At 34.9% G+C, this 21156-nt stretch overlaps 2 protein-coding genes across 2 annotated transcripts in view; one reads left to right on the top strand and one right to left on the bottom strand.

Annotated features, from left to right (window-relative positions):
- Window positions 1–21156, bottom strand: part of LOC123677114 (chondroitin sulfate N-acetylgalactosaminyltransferase 2) — a 107501-nt gene that overhangs the window by 19429 nt on the left and 66916 nt on the right. The window contains 2 exon segments of the mRNA XM_045613620.1: window positions 4001–4844; window positions 7295–7534. Coding sequence (XP_045469576.1) covers window positions 4001–4844; window positions 7295–7534 — 1084 coding nt within the window.
- LOC123677115 (solute carrier family 46 member 3-like) lies at window positions 9149–14241 on the top strand. Its single transcript, XM_045613621.1, has 5 exons — window positions 9149–10273; window positions 11918–12019; window positions 12987–13124; window positions 13418–13658; window positions 14003–14241. The coding sequence occupies exons 1-5, from the start codon at window positions 9331–9333 to the stop codon at window positions 14115–14117; spliced, it is 1539 nt and encodes a 512-aa protein (XP_045469577.1). The 5' UTR covers window positions 9149–9330; the 3' UTR covers window positions 14118–14241.

Genomic DNA, 21156 nt, shown 5'->3' on the forward strand with positions numbered 1-21156 from the left:
ATTCCCAAAAGTTCTGAGGTCGTCCACTCTTTCAGCCCGTTGGTAGCGCCTCCGCTGTTGCCTGCTTGGGTGATGATGACCTCTTCTTCTTTAGATTTAGAAGAACCCATGTTTTAGCTGTGATGTCGTCTTCTTGGGTGTAGTATGCCTTTTTCTATCAACCAAATCTGCATGGGACTGGCAGGATCGCCATGTGATGTTCTTACCAGGTACCAGTCTTATCGTTCATGCAGGGTGAAATAAGACACACACTCAAGGGAGTAACAGATGAGGTTTATTCATTGTATCACCAACTTTTACATTACACGAGATCGTGTGAAGAAACAATAATGTCGAATCTAGAACTCTCTAGCACATTTCTTATTGAACTGCCTATATCGGCTATATGCATATTTATATATGAGAATATAGTTTACAAATTATCATTGACGACATAGTAACACATTATTGGTAATTCAACAATGAATTCCAATAGTAGCTACCTTGCGGAAATATCGCTACTGAAATTGATATTGGAATTTGACCTACATTACAACATATCGAAATTTGTGACGAGAATGATACAAAAAACCGAAAACAACGGGTACTTGTATACCGAAGAATACTGCAAAAATCACAGATAAGCGGCGATGCCGAGAAAACGGATTGATAAAGGAAAATAATAAACCTCGGACAAAGACGAGCCCGTAGTGCAATAAAAGTACTCATCTTGAAAGCGATAATAAACTCATAAACCGTAAAGAGGTCCGATTTTATACTGACGTGTCGATTTCGAAGGAGAGTGAAATTATTATAATACAAAAACTTGTCAGGAATGTGGACAATGCTTTATTTTTTTCACAAGTTTACTTTTGCCAACGTTTCGGTGGCGATTTCCTCCTGCTTCAGGGCTAAAAAACAAAAGGACATTAAACAAACAATAACAAGGACTGCCTCTGAAACTAACCTCAAGAATATCAAGTTTTTGAGAAAACAGCAACTAAGCAATATTTCATAAAATTTGCAGGATTAAATTACAATTAGGTATAACGTCGCCAGAATCAAAAAAGAAATGTCAAACACAAAACAGTATATTGTGCAACAAGTGGGGAAAGTCCAACTTTTTTCGCGAGTGTGGAAATTTGTGGCACGAGCCTGAAAGGCTAATGCCGCAAACACACAAGCGAGAAAAGGATTTTCTCCACATGTTACACACTATACTTTTCCTACAACTGCATAAATTTCAATAATTCAAGTAATGAACTTGATTCAAATCAAAATGGCTTTCGTTGACAGTATGTGCTAATTTATTGCGTTTCCATAGAAACGACTCAAAAGCCCAATTTCATTGGTCTACCAAGCGAAGTGCCGTGAGAAATGATATTTCTCACAGTATGAGTAATACATAATTTTGAAATTGAGTAAGCTATGAAGAACACGCTACTTTTCATAGCAGTTGTAGGAAAAATGATTATTACTGGTTCATTTTATGTAGAAATTTTCGTTCTTCGTCTTTGCGAGATTTCTGAAATTCAATATTTTGAAAATCTTGGAGGCGGTAATTACCCCATTGCTACGCCCTTGAACTGATTCCTGCGGAACCATTATCTGACGATGAGATTCCAGAACAGACCGTCAGTCACGATATCGTTCCTGACGCCTTACTCTGGAAGAAAACGGGGTTAACGGCTCGCCCAGCCCCCTCTCTAATGAATTTCCTGCGAACGTGTGTTTTAGATGTAATACTTCAGTTCGGAAAACGACAAAAGGGATGTTTTTGTGCCATTAGCCGCTTCCAAATTGGAACATTACGCCTGGGATGGAATGTTCGGGGAAACGCTGGAGTGGATATCGCTTTGTACGGGGAATACCAATGGAGGCCGAAGAGAAAAGATTATCTGGATCCAATAATTGATAGCTAAATAAATAAGGGTTAGGGATTTTTCTCATTATTTGTGATGATGTTTTTTTTTCTAGGGAATGGTGATGGATCGTAGATTATTTCCAGATTAATGAAATCCTCTATTTTTAGAGATACAGTTCCATTGATGTTAGTTCTCATAAATGAAATAATTATATTGTGCAACAAGTGGGTGAAGTTATAAACTTTTCTCGTGAGCCTGAAAGGCGAGTGCAGCAAACACACGAGTGAGAAAAGGACTTTCTCTACACGTTGCATACTATACTTTTCCTACAACTGCTATGAAGAGTAGCGTATTCTTTATAGCTCAATCAATTTCAAAAATATGTATCGCTCATACTGTGAGAAATATTATCCCACACGGCACTTTGCCCCCACCTCGCTTGGTAGACCAAAGAAATTGGGCTTTTGAATCGTTTCACATACTATCAACGAAGGCCATTTTGATTTGAATCAAGTCCATTACTTGAATTATTGAAATTTGTGCAGTTGTATAGGAAAAGTAAGTGTGCAACATGTGGAAAAAGTCCTTTTCTCGCTCGTGTGTGTAACTCGCCTTTCAGGCTCGTGCCATAAACTCCCACACTCGCGAGAAAAGTTGGACTTTCCCCACTTGTTGCACAATATACTATTTGCTCATACTGTGAGAAATATTATTCCACACGGCACTTTGTCCACACCTCGCTTGGTACACCAATGAAATTAGGCTTTTGAGAAGTCGTGTCTATGGAAACACAAGAAATGAACAGATATTGTCAACGAAGCCATTTTGAATTGAATTACATTATTTGAATTTATGTAATCTTGTCAGATTTTCACATTTCACATCACATATCAACATTACACTGATAGTGATAATAACAGTGACTCAATAAAACACAGTGGCGACAATACGTTCAAATTGAGCCTAAAAATTTCGAACCATGAGGCTTAACCATAGAACTTAAGAATGAAATTGACTGAAATGAACTGACACTTCGTCAAAATTAAAATTATTGGGCCTGATAGTGTTTGCTTGTATATACAACAAAATTATCCAACTGAAGAATACTACCATGGAGCTTTGCATTTTGATAAAATCCCAAAAACAAGGTTAACGGTGAATGTAAACAAAAAGCCGCCATATTTAGGCTCAGATACCGACAGCCAATCAAATACGAGACCACGCGTGTCGCCACTGTGTTTTAGTAAGTCACTGTAATGATAATTGCAATTATCAATCACTATAACGACACGATTGTATTTGATAGCTTCATTTCAAATAAACTCCAAAAGGTCACTTTTTGACAATGCGTACGTTCGAAGTATAACAAAGTATAATTGCACTAATTCAACATATATAGTCAAAAAAAATATTTGGGGAATATTTATTGATTTTTGCTGCGTACGAGAACATGAATTGGATGTACATATACTAAAAGATTGGGCATTCAATATGAGAAAAAAAGACGGGACCGAATAAAAAAAGCAACGGTGAAGACAGTGCATAACGTTTAGTGCAAACTCTTGCATAAAAGTACTGACTTTAACATTATGAACGATTCGTTTAACAATATAGGATTTTAATCAGCTCGAGATGCCCACAATGCAATGTTAATAGATTATCTATAGTAGAGAACAGCAACGAATCTGATGTTGAGTGAAATTTTAATAAAATCATATATTTTTTTGTCAAAAATTTTCAATGTCCAAGAGATATTACTACTGAAAATTTCAATTTTCTAGGTTTTTCCAAATGAGATATTTTTTTTGTTACGGTCGGATTAGTGGACAAAATTGAATTTGATTATGGATTCGTCATTACGGAGTCGAATCTCATCCTCTGAGACCCAAACTTCGAAAATTACAGACGTGATAAAACGAGCGCTCAAAAAGCGGAAAACGAGCCTTTCAACATTTCGAACAATTTTGCAGCGATTAAATAATTCACATCATTCTTGAACCGAATATCGATCCTCCGGCCGGCATTACAAGAAATCTAAAAGAACTTTCCCCTCGATTTCGACGAAAAACTGAAAGAACAACATTTTCCGCCCGTGAACTTCATGAATAGAACAAGTCTGTATCGCGAGCAGACTGCTAATCTCCAACGAAACTTACCTATACTGGCAAGTCATGCCGTATCCGAAATCCCTCCAGAAGCCTGTATCCCTGGAGATCACGAGCTGCTCGTTCTCGTGCGGAACCTCCTTCCCCTGCAACGTGTACACTACGTGGGGGTTGTACAGGCTGAACACAACTGGGTAGTACACTTTTTTCCCGGGCTTAGTGTTCCAACGACACCGATCGAGAAAACGCGCACTAAAAACCACATCAACGTCACACATGAACAGAAGGACGTCTTTTCTGTCGTTATTTTTCATCCCCCAAACGCGTTCGGCCCCCACACGCAAACCCTTAGCCCTGGAAAATGTTTCGTTCAAAGCTAGGAGTCTCAGATTGTTCGTGTTGCCACCACTATTCTTCGTCATCAGAACTCTGGACATAATGGCCCTAGCTTCTGACAAGCCTTCTTCGCCGAAATAAACAACTGTCAAACATACCCTCCTGTCATTTTTCAAACCAATTTTCACGAACTTGTCCATGAAACTTTGGAACGTTGAAGTTCTGCCAGATAAGGGGAGGATTATATGGATGAGTTCTTTCTCTTTTACCGAGCCGCTCATAGTTTCACTAGAAATTGCTTGTATTGGGGCGAAAGGTCTCATGAGGGTTACTTTGGTGAAGCCACTTTTCACACTTTTAGTTCGGAAGTAAAGTTCGTATTGAGTTCCTGTCGTTTGTTCATTTCTGTACAGCCCCTCTATGAAGTCGTCCAAGCCATACTTGCTTTTCCGTTTGTCAGTCATGTTTTTATTGATAACTTCCACAGCCTTTGTTAGAGTTTCTAACAAGTCTTTGCGCTTGTATCCTATCGGCTTTTCCACGACTCGTTTGCCCAGACCTGAAATGTGATTTTCTCTCTTAGAAATTGACGTGAAATAAAGTGGAGTGAAATGAAGTTTTGAACATGAAGATGGAAAATTCCTTTCATGAGAATTTTATTAGATGGTGAAGTTGGTAAGATAGGACAAAATGTTTTCTGATCGTAATAATAAAGTGTATTATGTCTTTTATGGAACACATTTTATGTCTTTTAAAGAGTCAAGTTTTTGGTGAGAAGAGCGTTTGCTTGAAACAGATAATTTTTTCTCTGGATTGTTACCTATTATGTTTCATAATTTTTGAGTGAAATCATTTGTGAATTCTTATTTTATTATCTTATTTCTTATTTTACAATGTTTTGCGGAATTTACTTAAATCATTAATGTAAAATGTTCGTATTTTGGAAACACAACCCTCTGCGAGGGGTGCCGCAACTCCAAGAATTTTTTCCACTTATAGCCTAATTTTTTCAAGCACAAAATTACGAAGAAATTATTCAAATTAAATATACATATATCATTGTGAGGCCTGATTATGAAAACATTTGTTAAAAATCTGAGATTCTAATGCACATTATTACAAAAATATAAGCATATGAATCAGGATGTATTCGACTTCAGAGGGTTCATATATTGTACAACAAATTTCCGATATCGTTGTTTGAATGGCATACAATTTGAACATTTAATTCGAAGGATGTCCTAATTTCTCGTACACAATGAAATGAGACGCTCAGAAGAGAAAATTAATTTTTCTTGTGGAAGTAGTCACCTGAGAAATTCAAGTGGGGCATTTTTGAAATGGAAATTCTTTGAAAAGAGAGGTCACTCGACTCCTTTTTCCTTTTCAAATTTCTGGGATGATACCGCCCTCTCGTGGAGTGTGGTTTTTAAAAACTCGAAAGTACGGAGGAATCTATCTTTCTACGTATATTGATGATAATATCTGTGTTCATTATAATATGAGGAATATCGATATTGGCTAATTTTCATTGTTACACCCTGTACTGTTTTTCTATGGAAAATATTAATCGATAAAATTGAATAAATGTGTGGTAACATTTTGAGCATTTAAATAATGTTTTTCCATTGTTTTCATCAGATATATTATTTCTTCTGTATAACAAACATTATTAGATTTTATTTTTCTTATCGATTCTAAAAATCGATAAATTTGGTATCTTTTTGAGTAGGGTAGTTCCTGTTGTCAAAAATGACAATAAAATCCTTTTTGAAATTCACTAAGAACCGAAAAAATAAAAGTTTTCTGAGAATAACAATGATTCTCGTAAAATTTGAATGAGGTAATAAATCTTAAGTTCACAATAGACTATATAAAATGCTGAGTAATGCACACTTTTATCGCTAAGTAATTTTTGGCTTTTCGAGATTATCGATAATCATTAGAAGCAAAGTATTCTTATGATAGTCAAGTTCACTGAATTTTCTTCAAAAAAAAAACATGGTGAAAGACTGAAAAAACTCAGGTAGAAATGCTCAGATGATGTGATTTTCATTTCATTCACCACGAAAAACATTGATATTAATTCAAAGATGCCTCACTTTCTGCAAGAATGAAGAAGTTTGTAAATAAAAACCTATAACGTGACCAAACATAAAATATAGTGGGTCATGAGCTTGAATTCTTCATCGAGAAGAAAAAGCATGATCGATACTTCAGTACTTGAGTTTCCTGGAAAAAACTTGAAGAGTTCTAGTATGGGACGCTTGAGAATCAAGAGCATAACATCAGTCTCACCCCATTACCTATTACATTGTTTATTGTGAATATTACGCGAATTTTCTCTCCACTCCACTCATTATAATAGAGAAAAAACACATTAGAATTCTCTCTTATCATATAGAAAGTTCTAGACATTCCTTTTGAAGTTTTCAATTAATTATTCACAAGTAATGGCTGAATTTTACGAGATGCTCAGTTAGGAATAAGCCTATATACAACCTCCGAATCACTGATCCAGTGCTCCACCAACTAAGCTACCGACGAAGCTCCTTATTTTAGGAAAGAGCTGATTTTTAGTCAAGATGTTTATGAAGATGCTATTAGGCATTGACAAAGACTTATGTTACCTAGATTCGGTTCAGCCATGTTTCAGATCTCCTTCACTTACAATGCAGTGCAGGTACATAATATTCACTTGATTTCATGTGGGGTGCAGTATGTGCGATAACTGAGAGAAATTTTGAGGGAAAGGTTTGTTAAGGGAACAGATGATTTGTTCAGTTGAGTTCAATGAAGTTATCATTGATGTTTCGAGGTTATTATTTCTTGTGTCTATTTATTTTTTCATTTTTGTTGATTTGTATTTTTTATTTTTGTAGTGGAGTAGCTTGAGCTAGGCTTTCCCTATTTCATTTATTATTTTCTCGCAAATTTTCTATCAATATTATTATAATTTTGGACACTCGACATATTGACAGTGGACTGGTGAACTTATTTTATACAGACCTAATTCGATTGGATACACCCTGCTGAAAGTAAAATGGTTGAAGGGAATCAACTCGTACTCGTTATTGAGGGGCGCACCGTGCAGAACCTCAGCCGTGATGATTTGTTTCCTGATGAAGTTGGCGCATTCCGAAAAGCTGGGAGATGCCTGGCCAGGTTGAGATCGGGTCGTGGAACTGGAAATATTACTCGTGAAAAGCTGACTGCCCGTGACTCTGGGGTTGTTCCGGGTGGGCAATTCTGCAACAGAAAACACTATATTTGGAGATATTGTGCCCTCATAACTCAATAGAGCAGAGCCACAATGTTATTACGTTTCGTTCCTGCGAATACCGACTCTTTTGCTCCCTTGTTTTTATTTTGACAATGCTACTGTTGAAGATATGAACGTACGTGATGCAAAAAAATGTTATGAAACATTTGAAAAACTATTTAGTTGATTCGGAGCGGGTTTAATGAAACTGTTATTTGAAATCTGTGATGGATTAGAAAAAAAATTTAAAACCCACAATAAAAATTTCGTGAATGCCAACTTCGATCTTCAAATATGTGGAATTAAAATAATATTATTTAAAAACCATCGAGATTTATGAATTAGTATATCGAACTTGTGACATCAATTCGGCAGTTGTAGTAACCAATTTTCAAATTCAATTCAAATTTCTTGCTAATATGTATCAAGTGTCCCCAATTCCTTGTCTAGTGAGGGAATATCGGAATCTCTTTGAGCTACGAATAAATGAATGCCTCATTTACGGACTCGATTTTTGAGAGAATTGATTTGGTGAAAACCGCAACCACATAAGTGGGGTGAAAAGTTCTCATAACTTTCATAAATAAGTTATGACAAAAGTTCTCACAGCTTTTATAAATAAGTTATGAGAACTTTTGAACTCCCGAAAAAAAACCTGTGTTATACGTTGTTTTTATAGTCATTAGTTTTTGAATTCAACTTAGATTTTGTAAATGTTGACCATAAAAATTTCTATAAAAAATGAAATCCTTTATTTTTTTCCTTTTCAAAAATATATATAATGATATATAAATTCCTCATTGAACTTTAAAAAGTTTCAGTTTTATCCGGAAAATCAACCAATTGCCATTCTATGATAATCTGTGAAATCTTTCGATTTTTAGTCTATTATTTTGATTAACTGAATGATTAAAATAATCGACCAAAAACCGAAAGATGTTTTATTGATAATATACTCATTGTTGATGAATTTTATCATTTCTGGTCTAAACCTTCTAAAATATCCGAAAAAAATTGCCCCACTACTGAAGTTTTCACAATTCAGCGAAGTTCCTTCAAAAACAACCAAAATCCAATGGTAATATTTATCAAACCTTGGAGAACAATACACTAGAGTCTGGACGGATTAAGATATTGTTGATTATATAAGAATGACTTTTAGTTTTCATCCTATTTATTTAGAGGCTCATAAAATTAAAATAAATTCACTAATTAAAAATTGAAATATAAAAATTCGAAAATATATTCAATTCAAATAAAAAAAATAACGATGATGATAATTCGTCGAAACTCGAAAATCTTTAGCAATAATTTTTCAATTTTTTGATAGTATGTATTCTAATATATGAAGGCATATTTTGAACATGTACGTAAAAATTTGAGCGAAATCTCAAAAATTCTAAAAATCAAATGAAGGAAATCCAGACAATTGTTTTCTTACTCATTCAAAACTACACAACTTCAGGAAAATAATCGAAAAAGGTATTTTAATATAAACAAAGATAAAGCTCTCCTGATAAATATGAATGATCAACAGATTTCTATTTATTTTATAAATCCTTATTTATAAAAGCAAATTGTTCTTTTCTATTGCCTAATTGTTTGAATATCGATAAGAGATGTATTATTACAAGAAATCTGCAATATTATTGAGACTGTTCAATTGTAGTCTCTTGAGTGATGTATGTGGTTTGATGAAAGTAATATGATTTCTCTTCATAAAGAGAATTAGTGAATTAGAATTGACTATTTATGAACAAAAGGTGAAAATTTTTGATTCGAAATGTCTATACCAAATTTAACGAGTGCCTACAGTGTGGAATTCTTGGCAAGAAAACCAGAAAACGAAGAAAAATGGACACTTGGGCGAAAACTCAAATATATCGTCAATAATATAACGGTAGAACCGTTACTATTTCTTCTTCTGGTACCCTCAGCGATGAACAACTTAACAACGCTGAATCTCAACTTAGAAAAGGCTTGTAGAATCAACTTACATTACAACAGTTCAGTTTGTGATGCTCTGGCGATGAGAGATAAATCTGGCTATGAAACCTACCATGAAGAAGAAGTACAAAAACTTGTATCACAAATGACAACAATTAAAATGATTATTGTGGGATCTTATCCTACTCTTCTGATGCTTTTCGTAGGTTCTTGGAGTGATAGGCATGGACGTAGAAAGCCTTTGATTTTGATGCCGATATTCGGTGATTTGGTATCGACAATTTGTCTCTATTTCTGTGCCTATTACTTTTTAGACCTGTCTATTGAGTGGACTATGATGGCAGAAACAATACCATTTGCTCTATGTGGAACCTGGACTTGCGAATTCTTAGGTTTATATACATATGTAAGCGGTTTATGTAAAGATGAAGAGAGAACTGTGAGGATTGGAGCTGTCACTGTCTGTCAAATCATTTCATTAACTCTTGGAATGATGTTAAGCGGAGTTATGATAAATGTGTTAGGTTATAAAGGCGTCTATGTGTTATCTTCCGTTCTCTTAACATTATCTTTTATATATGGTGTTGTCATGGTTAAAGAGTCAAATATACAGACTGACAAGGAAAAAGCAAACGCTGAAAATTCAATCAAAGAATTTTTCTCTACAAAACACATAGTTAGTACATTCAAGGTATGTTTCAAGAACGGTGCTGACAATAGAAGATCGAAAATGACAGTATTGATGCTACTGTCTTTTATGGTTATGGGACCTCTTTTCGGTAAGTTCGATCTGTCTACAAAGTGTCATATGATCAAATACTCCAGGAATTGAATAGAGTAGCATCTGATTAACCATAAAATAGTTATTTATAATACAAGTGCAGAAGGCATTGATATATATTCTTCCAAGAGTTCAAAATTCAAAAACGAGCCACGAAGTGGCGAGTTTTGGAATGAACGAGTGGTAGAATGAGCCTTCTGTACGAGTATTATACATTATTTTCTCTAATTCATTGCATTTTCATTGAAATCAATGAAATATTTCCATAAATGCAATTTAGTGATTTTTGCATTGAAAAATGTTGGTTGGCAGAACTGATTTCTTTGAGGCAAATTGATGAATTGACAGATAAAGCCGTGGCGGAAAGTTCGGAGTACCAACATAAAATATTAAAATATAACCAAGAAAACTGTGCGTTTCTGATATATTCTCGCACGATTTTGTTCTACAAGATGTGGAAGAATGAACGGAATAACCACAGAATTAGAGAAATAATATTCCTCATTTTCATCTACTGCTTCACATAAATCCACAATATTTTATACGAATGAACTGAGGCTCAGGGATGTTCGCCTGTTTGCTTCTTAAAAATAGTATCAACTTCCTAGTGTTTATTGAGCATAGTAATATATGTACATTTACACAAAATCCATGAAATATGTTTTGACAACATAAATCCAAGAGAATGCTTTCGGTTGTGCAATACACTAACAAGAGTTCATATGGTAATTTACATGTACTCTCGAGAGTCATAATAGGTTTGTAATCTGTCCATGTCCGTCAGAATTGCCGCTATTAGGAAAGAACTCCACAAAAAAAAAATGAAGAAATACTAGTATCGAGTATGCACATAAGATAGATTCATGTCATTATTCACCATATCTACAATTTTCTGCCAGTCGGTGTACAACAGCCATATTTTAACATTCTCACAAAAGACAAATTTTTGCTGAAAATCAGGCAGATGGAAGTACATTTTGGGAGCCGAAAAAGATCAGCACTTCTGTACTACTGTTTGTTAGAACGATGTACACGAAAAGTGGTCATTTTATATCATATAAATCTATCAAATTTATGTTCTTCTGTATTACATCGAGAACTCTTGATATCTTGTAGAAGTCGCTTTTCGAATATAATCTTCAATATCAATTTCTAAACGACAATTATTTTCTCTACTTGGATAGGTTCTGTGCAAAGCACATCATCCTTTTTTTTCCGTTTGATAAGTGGGACTGAATCGAAGTAGTCAATATGTGTTTTTGATGTTTGAACATATGATATGAAGTTTTTTATGATCAGAATGATAGTGCAAAGCATGAACATATTTATGAATACAACAAGAGGTTCGATTTGTACCTTTGTATGTTCAGGAATCATAAAATCAGGTGTTCAAAACAAATTTTTTCTGGTAATTTATATGGACTTCCGCATGCAAATCCCATCTCTAAATATAATTCTGATGCCAAATAAACAAAGAATAATTTTCGCCGGGAGTTGAAATCAGACATTTCCATTATAAGATGTAAGCGGAGTCAAAGGTTAGGAAGTCAATATTAGGGAAATTCATATATGGCTGGTCATTCCTACACTTATAATCATTAGAACTAAACATAATATACTTAACTCTCCTATTCATTTTCAGGTGAATATTCTGTCGTCTATATTTATACCAGATTAAAGTTCAAGTGGAGTGAAATAGACTTCAGTATTTACAGTACAGTTCATTCTATTGTCCAAGTCATCGGTAAGAATTGCTTTTACATTTAACTGAAACAATTTATTTACCTATACAATAGATAACATCGTTTATATTGTGAGAATATTGTTTTATTAGGTATTTTCATAGGTTTAAAAAAAAATTATTTTCATGTTTAAGAATATCACAAACATCAAAATATTTTAAATTTATATCAAAAGAAAATGACATTTCCATGTAGATTCCAATATGATCCAGAATACTGAGTCATCTGATTCTGAACTTGAATATTTACAAAATTACAAAAAAGATAATCGTTTATTTCGAAAATTGAAAGAAAATCTATGATTTAGCTAATATAAATTAAATTAACGTAATAACAATATATACATAAAAAGTTGCTCAAATCGTCGAACGGATTCTCTATTACAATTACAAGCTCAACAAGGTGTTATCAACACATAGCTATAGTGAAACAAATTTTAACACTTCAAGTTAGAATGAAATTCACTCCAGGACAAAAAAACGAACATTTATATAGATTTGCAACATCTTTAGCACGTTAGTTATAGGAGTGTTATTAAAAATATGTTTTTATTTGTTCAATTTTTTATAAAATCTTATTTTCTTTCCGTTACTTACTTATCCTGTTATGTTCTTTATTGTTGTGTATGAACGTTTTTTTTTTTTGTTGTTAGTGTTTACTTGGTGTCCATTCAAAGCAATCAATACCAATAAAATACAAAAAAAAAAATTGCAAAATTTCAATTTTATGAAGCTTCACGCACGCGCTATTACTGAAATACACCAAAGTCAAACTGTCAATTCAAACGTACCACCAAAATGTTCAACAATTGCTAGTACGTGAAGCCTTGCATATTTAGGCAGTTATATCAGTTTTTTTGGAATTCCTCCAACAGTCATTGAAGCTACCAAAACAAAATCAAAAATATAAACCTACAAATCAAAATGATGCGTATTAATGAGAAAAAAAATAAAAATGTTATTTTCCTAGGTGGTTCCATCGCACTGTCATTTTTCTCGAAATATTTGGGTTGTGATGATGCCACATTGGGTATTATAGCCACGATCACCAAGATTTGTGCATGTATCATTTATGCATTCGCTCCATCGACTCTTATTTTTTACGTTGGTATGTAAAATGTTAATGAATTGCCTCAGGATTTTGAAGTGAAATATTAACCGAACTCAACCAATTTCATCACTTAACTTAAAAACTTTAAAAAAATTTCGTTATCAAGGAAACAAAAACTAAGAATATTTTCTCCTTCAATTCAAACTAGGTATTCAGAAAATGAGCTATTGACGTTAATCACTCGAAACCAAATGTCACCTAAAGTTAACAAAATTTCACTTCAAAATCATAGAGCACCCTCAGGATAATCAATTCTGGACCTTCATTTCAATTTATTGATCATCTTACAGGTGCCTTCGCTGAAATATTCCACAGCACATGCCACATTGCCATGAGATCAATTATGGCGAAACTGGTGCCTCCTCAGGAATTGGGACAAACGAATTCAATATTCGCAATATTTGAATCAATAACACCCCTTTTATTTGGACCTCTCTACAACAAAGTGTACAAAGAAACGATTAATACCTTTCCTGGGTCTTTTTACATCGTTACTGTTAGCTTAAACTTCGTCACTCTCTTTCTGTTCATGTAAGGAAAACGTATGCGTACGGTACTGTCGATCAGAATTTCCGATTTGCTGAACGCCAATTTCCGCTGCATATCTCAGTACCCATGCTGCAGCGTTCGTTAGCTCGAGGAAAATCAGCCAATCTTATCGGACTACTAGATTTTGGACCTGGTTCTGTTTTTTAAAAAAGGCCAGAAGTAAAGATCTGAGCTGAACGTGTGAATTAAATTCACGATTGGGGTTTATTGCACTCCAGATTTTCATTATTTGATCAAATGTTCAATTCTGATCGTCAGTTCGCCGGTACATGGGTAGACACCTTTAGAAGCATAAGTTTTCATATTAATTTTTCTTTTTTCCACAGATGGATGTACAGAGCAAACAAAAATGATGGAAATAAAAATTCTGAACAATATGAAGCGGTGAAACAAGAAAGTATGCTGCAGGTGAAAGAAAAACCTGACTCCCATGGAGATTGAATTGGGGAAGAAAAACGTGTCGCTGTGATATATCAAATAATAGATTATAAGTCTAGATTCCACATGAAAGTTCATTATTTACACCTTCAGATGTTACTTCATTTAATAAAAATATTCAACTTAATATTCCGGAAATGATTCCATATTTCAGGCCATTTTTTGCTGCTGAAGACTTTTGATTCACTTTAATCAGCTGGTCACCTCATTGATTACATTTTGAAATTAAACATATATTCGATAAAAATTTGTCTCAGGAACTTTTTTGTGTTGCTTTCACTCTTGATGGTGCCTCTAGAAGCAAGTTTCACGTTTATGATAAGTGAATATGTTGATGATCGCAAGAATAATATGTCAACAAATTAATACGTTGACATAATTATGATCCAAACTGGATAAAAAGAAATTACTTCTTGTGAAATTAATTGAAATTTTGGAAGTAAAATATTGAAAATTTTTAACATATCAAGGTACCAATGTTCGTGTAGGTATAAAAACACAATACTTTAAGTAAAATAATTGGTATAAATCAGTGTTTTTCAATCTGTGGGTCGCGACCCCTAGGGGGGTCGTGACGCCTTACTCGGAAGGGCGCCGGCTAAAAGAAAAAGTCGAGGTTCTTACACAATAAAAACGCAATTTTAGTGAGAAGGATGCGCTTGTTTATTTTTCAGAAGTTTAACAAATTGTGGTGCTATTTTTGAAACGTTAATAATCTGATCATTTTCTAATTGCAGTCTATAACTCTTTTGTCTTTTGTCCAAAAAAGGGTTTAAAATCCATCTATGCATGGGCATAGATGGATTTTAAACCCTTTTTTGGACAAATCAATAGATCTGGGTGATGTCACCACAAAAATGAAAGAATGTCTTCTAGATTTAGCTACTGATGGCATGCTTAAATAGAATTTCATTCGCAAAGTGTCGACGGATTAAAAAAAAAACACGATTATCCAGAGCTGGCAAAAGAAGAATGTCTTCTAGATTTAGCTACTAGATTTAGCACTTTGAAGCTGACAATGGTGTCAGCTTCAGAGTGCAATTCTGGAAAGTATGTCAAAAGTTTCTCTTGTAAATTATGCAAGCTCAGTATCATGCAAAGAATATGAGCCGATACTGCAAAACTTATTTGGTCTGTTGCATTATCTTCAATTATCTTCTGAACACATGAAAAAGACTCGAACATTTTGTTTTGCAGAGAGGTTGACCACAAACGAAGTTTTGCGTGAAATGCTTTAACTTTATCTTTGGCTGTTAAAATATTTTCTTCTCTTCCTTGATGGTTGTTGTTCAAATGTTAAGGTGGCTAAAAATATCTGCCAAAAATGCTAATTTCAACAGCCAAATAGGGTCAGAAAAACGAGAAGCATATTCAGATTTTGCATCTTGTAAGAACATTAATAATTTAGCTTTCAGTTCCAGTCAATACATTTCCTTTGGATAGCCACCTGACCTATGTGTGATAACGGAGATTTTGATGAAGCGAGCCCATATCCTCACAAACGTTTCTGAGTAGCCGGGTTTGCAAAGCTTTACCTTTGATAGAATTCACAATTTTTATGACCTCCGTCATTTAAATCAGAAGATTTTTCTTTGGTTGTCTAAGTCACAAGGGGGTCGCCAAAATATTTCAACCTGTAAAGGGGTCGCGAAGTCAAAAAGATTGAAAAACACTGGTATAAATAAAAAAATTTACTACTATGTTCTTCAACTTATGATGCCAATTAGACAATTGGAACGAAGACAGTTCTAGATGACCATGTGTAAATAATTTCACTAATTTCTTATAAGAAAATGCTGTACATTCTATATCAGATGATTGAAATGAATTAAAACAGAACGGCAAATCATGTTCATTACATTGATGAAGATTCACATAAATCAGAAGCTACTAGCATCAAAATTAATATGTTGAGTAGATGGAATTGCGTATATCAAAATATTTTCATACAATGGATGAAGTTAATATTTTCGAATCAAGAATAAAAGAACTCAAGAACGATAATCATAAACAAATGACAGTTATTATTATTATATTATCTTTAATATCCTTTCACGGGCCACAAGCTGACATTTAATTTTATCGAATGCCTATGCCCTCGAAATATGGTCTTTCACTTATAACATGCCTACTTCATATCTCGAAATAATTGGTTATAGTCAGCAATGACAATAACTCGATTTGATTTATTATTTTCAATAATACTTAAATCTTTGCATCTTCAACCACCACTCAGAACTTTTCACATTTTTATTGAAAAATCCTTAAATTTGTAATATTCTTTAAAAAAAAGGGAATCATACAGCATTGTGTGAAATTTACAGTATTTTTAATGAGAAATGTAAGAGACATATATTTTTTTTATTTCAGAAGGCTTTCTAAGCACGATTTCACACAAAAAAATTTCGAAATTGCAAATATTAACGAAGTCATAAAATGCCAAATATTTAGTCTGTATGATATTAAAATGAACAATCTTTCGAAATCTTCTTTTAGACAATTCAGAACACAAATTCCTCTAGGGTTTGGTTTTTATTGTGGCTCTTTATTATCCCACTACTCCAAGAAGAGAATCACTACAATATAAACAAAGCTTTGTGGAAGCTGAGTGAAGGTGTACATGGCAGGGAGCACTGAGTGCCAGACCGATGATTCAATCAGTGATCCCGAGATGAAACACCGCAATCCCCTTGAGAGAGGACGTATCTTCAAAATTAGCCGAGAACGCCTCGCCGAATATATATATTTCGAATAAATCATTCACATTTCCAAGAAACCTTGTTAAAATATAATGAGTTGAGTTAGAATGGAAAATATGCCAATTCAGGGAATATAAGAAAAGGTAAATCGAATAGTCGAACCGTCTGATAAACTGAGTAAATAACAAATTCAAACGAGATGGTTATTGAATTATTTCAATCGGAAGAAATTTTTGCAAACCGCATCCACCGCCTTTGTTGAGATTCCTAATGTCTGCAGAAGCAGCACGATTTATAAAACGCTGCCTGAATAACTAATTCCAAATCCTCATTTGTGGAGTTCGCATGATTTCGAATATTACATTTCTCGTTCATGGTCGAGAATAACAAACTCTAGTTTCAAGTTTCAGGGATATTCGCGTTTCAAGTGGAAAAAATTGTAATCATATATGAATATTTAACTCAATTGGAATGCAACATCAACAGCTGCATGCGATTCAAAATCAATAGTAAGATTTGAATAAATGCATAATCATAACTCTTAGCGAGGAAACCGGAAGTGGTTTTTTAATCTTCACGTGAACTTGAGGAAATTTGGTGGGGTATTATTCTACTTCTAGAACACGCGGAAGGAATATCAGTAGTAAAATATTACACTTTGCTTTTTATTTCCTCGTAACATTCCACTCAATAAGTACCGCCCAAACCAGTAAAAATATATTTTTTCGGCAACCGTCCGGGAAGTGCTCACCTCCCGGACGCTTTTTCTCTGAGAAAGTAGCATTTCCCGGCCTAGTCCGGAAAGTACGTACTTCCCGGACTAGGCCGGAAAAGAATCATAGAATCCATAGCAACCGAGATAACGGCTGACAGTTCATATGAAATTAGTTGTCAAAAATTTGCATGTTTTTTGATCGCAATCGCAATAAAATATGGAAATCAGCAGCGATAGTGTTATTTTACATGGTTGCCGAAAAAATATTGTACGCAACACGCCCGAAAATGGGTTTTTTGGACTCACAGACTTCCAGGACTCGCTTACGCTCGTCCTGGAATTTTGTCTATTCGTCCAAAAAAACCCTTTTTCCGGACTTGTTACGTAATAGTAATTTACGTAACAAGTCCGGAAAATAGGGTTTTTTTGGACGAATAGACAAAATTCCAGGACGAGCGCAAGCGAGTCCTGGAAGTCTGTGAGTCCAAAAAAACCATTTTCGGGCGTGTTGCGTACAATATTTTTTCGGCAACCATGTAAAATAACACTATCGCTGCTGCTTTCCATATTTTATTGTGATTGCGATCAAAAACATGCAAATTTGTGACAACTAATTTCATATGAACTGTCAGCCGTTATCTCGGTTGCTATGGATTCTATGATTCTTTTCCGGCCTAGTCCGGGAAGTACGTACTTTCCGGACTAGGCCGGGAAATGCTACTTTCTCAGAGAAAAAGCGTCCGGGAAGTGAGCACTTTCCGGACGGTTGCCGAAAAATTACTATTTCCTTAAAAATTCAACTTTATTCGTCAACATAACAGGCCAATTGAGAAGTCCCCGGTCTACTATAGTAAAACACTTTTTTTGGTAAAATTCGATTTTATCATTCAACATAGTTGAATTGCCTTCGAGGGCGATATAGCGATCTTCCAACTTTTCGATACCATTTTTGTAATACGATTTGTCTTTCGCTTCAAAGAGGTGTCAGTTCCGGCGAATAATTCTTCATTGGCAATAAATTTCTTTCTAGCGAGCATTCTTTTGAGGAGAGGAAAACGTGGCTGGGAGCCAAATCTGGTGAATACGGTGGATGCAGAAGCAAATACAGATCACGGAGTGATATTTGCAAATTAAGTCCGCATATTGTCGGGAAAAAGAAAATACTGGATAACCTTCTTGTTATTTCTGAATCACGACCAGAGTTCAGAAATCTGTACCGATCTTTTAAGAGACAATATGACAACTCAATTATCCAAGAAATCAAATCTTATAACAGCAACTTCATAGCAAACTCTCAGAACAAATCGAAGGCGGCATGGAAGGTGATTCATTCACTATCAGGTAAAAGCACTGAAAAAAACTTGCCTTTTCAGTCAGGAAATCCTGTTGATCTTTGCAACAGTTTCAATGATATGTTCGTGGGAGATGTTGCCAACCAGACCAATATTAAGATTTCTGGAGCAATCTCCTTAAAAACTTCTCACGTTATGAGCAAGTCTTTTTATTTCTTTGATGTCACAGAGAGAGAGATGTAAGTGATGCCGTTAAGATGCTGAAAACCTCTAACTCTTCAGGTCATGATGGAATTCCGATTTCTATAATAAAAAAATCCATCCATATAATAGGAGGCCCTCTTGCTCATCTTATTAATTGCGCTTTCCGAGAGGGTTGTTTTCCTGACGAGCTGAAGGTTGCTCTGGTCAAACCACTCTTCAAGAAGGGAAATACCTGTGAGCTCAGTAGCTATCGACCTATAAGTATTTTATCTAGTTTTTCTAAGATATTTGAGAAGGTTTTTGCCGTCAGACTCATCAGTTTTTTTCGAAAATTCAATGTTCTTGCTGATAGTCAGCATGGTTTCACGAAAGATAAAGGTACCGAGACTGCTATATTTGAGTTGCTAAATTCTGTTCTTTTGGCGCTTGAGAATGATGAAGTTCCATTGGCTTTGATGTTCGATTTGCCCAAGGCTTTTGATTCCATCGAGCATAGAACCTTATTGGCTAGACTGGAGTTATGTGGGATTAGGGATATCTCTTTGAAATTTATTGAGAGCTACCTAAGTAATCGACGTCAGAGGGTTGCCCTCACTCTAGATGGTGCAGTCCACTTCTCTGGGGAACGATCTCTTACTAGGGGCGTTCCTCAGGGAAGTGTACTGGGCCCTTTGCTTTTTATTGTTTTTGTGAATTCCCTTTGTTATATTAAGACCTCTGCTAATTGTAAGTCGATTCTTTATGCTGATGACAGCAATTTTTTGATTATATCAGGTGATGTCGAGTCCTGTAGAAGGGCTGGAATGGATACGGTTTTGTCTGTTGATAGATGGTGTAATGAGAGTGGTCTCATTCTAAATCATGGCAAGACTCAGGGTATTTTCTTTTATGACAGCCAGTCGGTGAAGAACTATCCACCTTTTTTGTGTCATGGTAACGGTCAAATTAAATTGGAGGATTCTGTTAATTTTCTGGGAGTTGCTCTAGATAAACACCTGCGGTGGGATCATCAGGTGTCTAAGTTGGGAAAGTCTCTCAACTCTTCGGCTTACTTGATTTTCATGATCAGGGACAAATTGGAGAGTGCTGTGTTGAGAGCTCTCTACTTTGCTAGTTTCCAGTCTGTGCTGGCATATGGAATTATTTTTTGGGGCAGTTCGTCTGGTGCTGATGAAATTTTTCTCATTCAGAAAAGAGTGATGAGAATAATGAGTAGGTTGGGCTTTCGTGAGTCCTGTCGCGGAGTTTTCAGATCCAATGGAATTCAAACCGTCTTTGGTCTTTATATTTATCGCCTATTTATCTTTCTCAGGTTACGGAAAAGCTATTTTTTGCCATATGTCAATAAAAATAATACTCGGCAAGTTCATCCTTTCCTTCTTCCTATTCACAGTACTGCTAGGTTTGAAAGGGGACCACTTTATATGGCCATGCGTTTATTTAATTTGCTTCCTAAGCAATTACAGGTTGTTGAAGATATATCCTTGTTTAGAAGGCGCATTTACAATTTTATTTTGGATTGTGAACCTTATTCAGTTGATGAGTTTATTTCATTTTGTAGAAAATAAGCTCTTTTATGACTTGTCTCTATTTTATTCGTTTGCATTGATTTTGATGTTGTGAATAATTTTTGAGATCAATAAATATTATTGTTATTGTTATTGTTATTGTTATTGGAAGCCCAATTCATGCAATTTTGTCATTTTTTTTATTTTTTTTTGTGACGGCGCATTTTTTTGATGAAACAGCTACTTATTTTATTCAAATGGGGCCGTTTTTTAACGATTTCATCCTTTAAAACAATCCAATAACGCTATAAAATAGTCGCTGTTGATAGTCTGGCCCTTTTGGAGGTAATCAATGAATATTATACCTTGCGCATCCCAGAATAGTGATACCATAACCTTGTCAGCTGACTGTTGTGTTTTTCTACGCTTTGGATTCGGTTCATCGTGTGCAGTCCACTCAGCTGACTGTCGATTGGACTCCGGAGTGAGATGATAGAGCCATGTTTCGTGCATTGTCAAAAATTCAGGTTTTTTGCAGTTAAAGAGCTTCAAACACTGTTCAAAATCATTAAGACGATGTTGCTTATGATCGATTGTGAGCTCGCACGGCACCCATTTGGCACA

The sequence above is a fragment of the Harmonia axyridis genome, chromosome 3 (assembly GCF_914767665.1).
Source record: "Harmonia axyridis chromosome 3, icHarAxyr1.1, whole genome shotgun sequence".
Taxonomy (NCBI): Eukaryota; Metazoa; Arthropoda; class Insecta; order Coleoptera; family Coccinellidae; genus Harmonia; species Harmonia axyridis.

What these genes read in the sequence shown, in the direction of transcription:
- LOC123677115 (XM_045613621.1), top strand. Translation starts at nt 9,331, where the DNA reads ATGTCTATACCAAATTTAACGAGTGCCTACAGTGTGGAATTCTTGGCA. An exon ending in GACTCTTATTTTTTACGTTG is followed by an intron (nt 13,125 to 13,417) that starts GTATGTAAAATG and finishes ATCATCTTACAG; the next exon opens with GTGCCTTCGCTGAAATATTC. An exon ending in GTCACTCTCTTTCTGTTCAT is followed by an intron (nt 13,659 to 14,002) that starts GTAAGGAAAACG and finishes TTTTTTCCACAG; the next exon opens with ATGGATGTACAGAGCAAACA.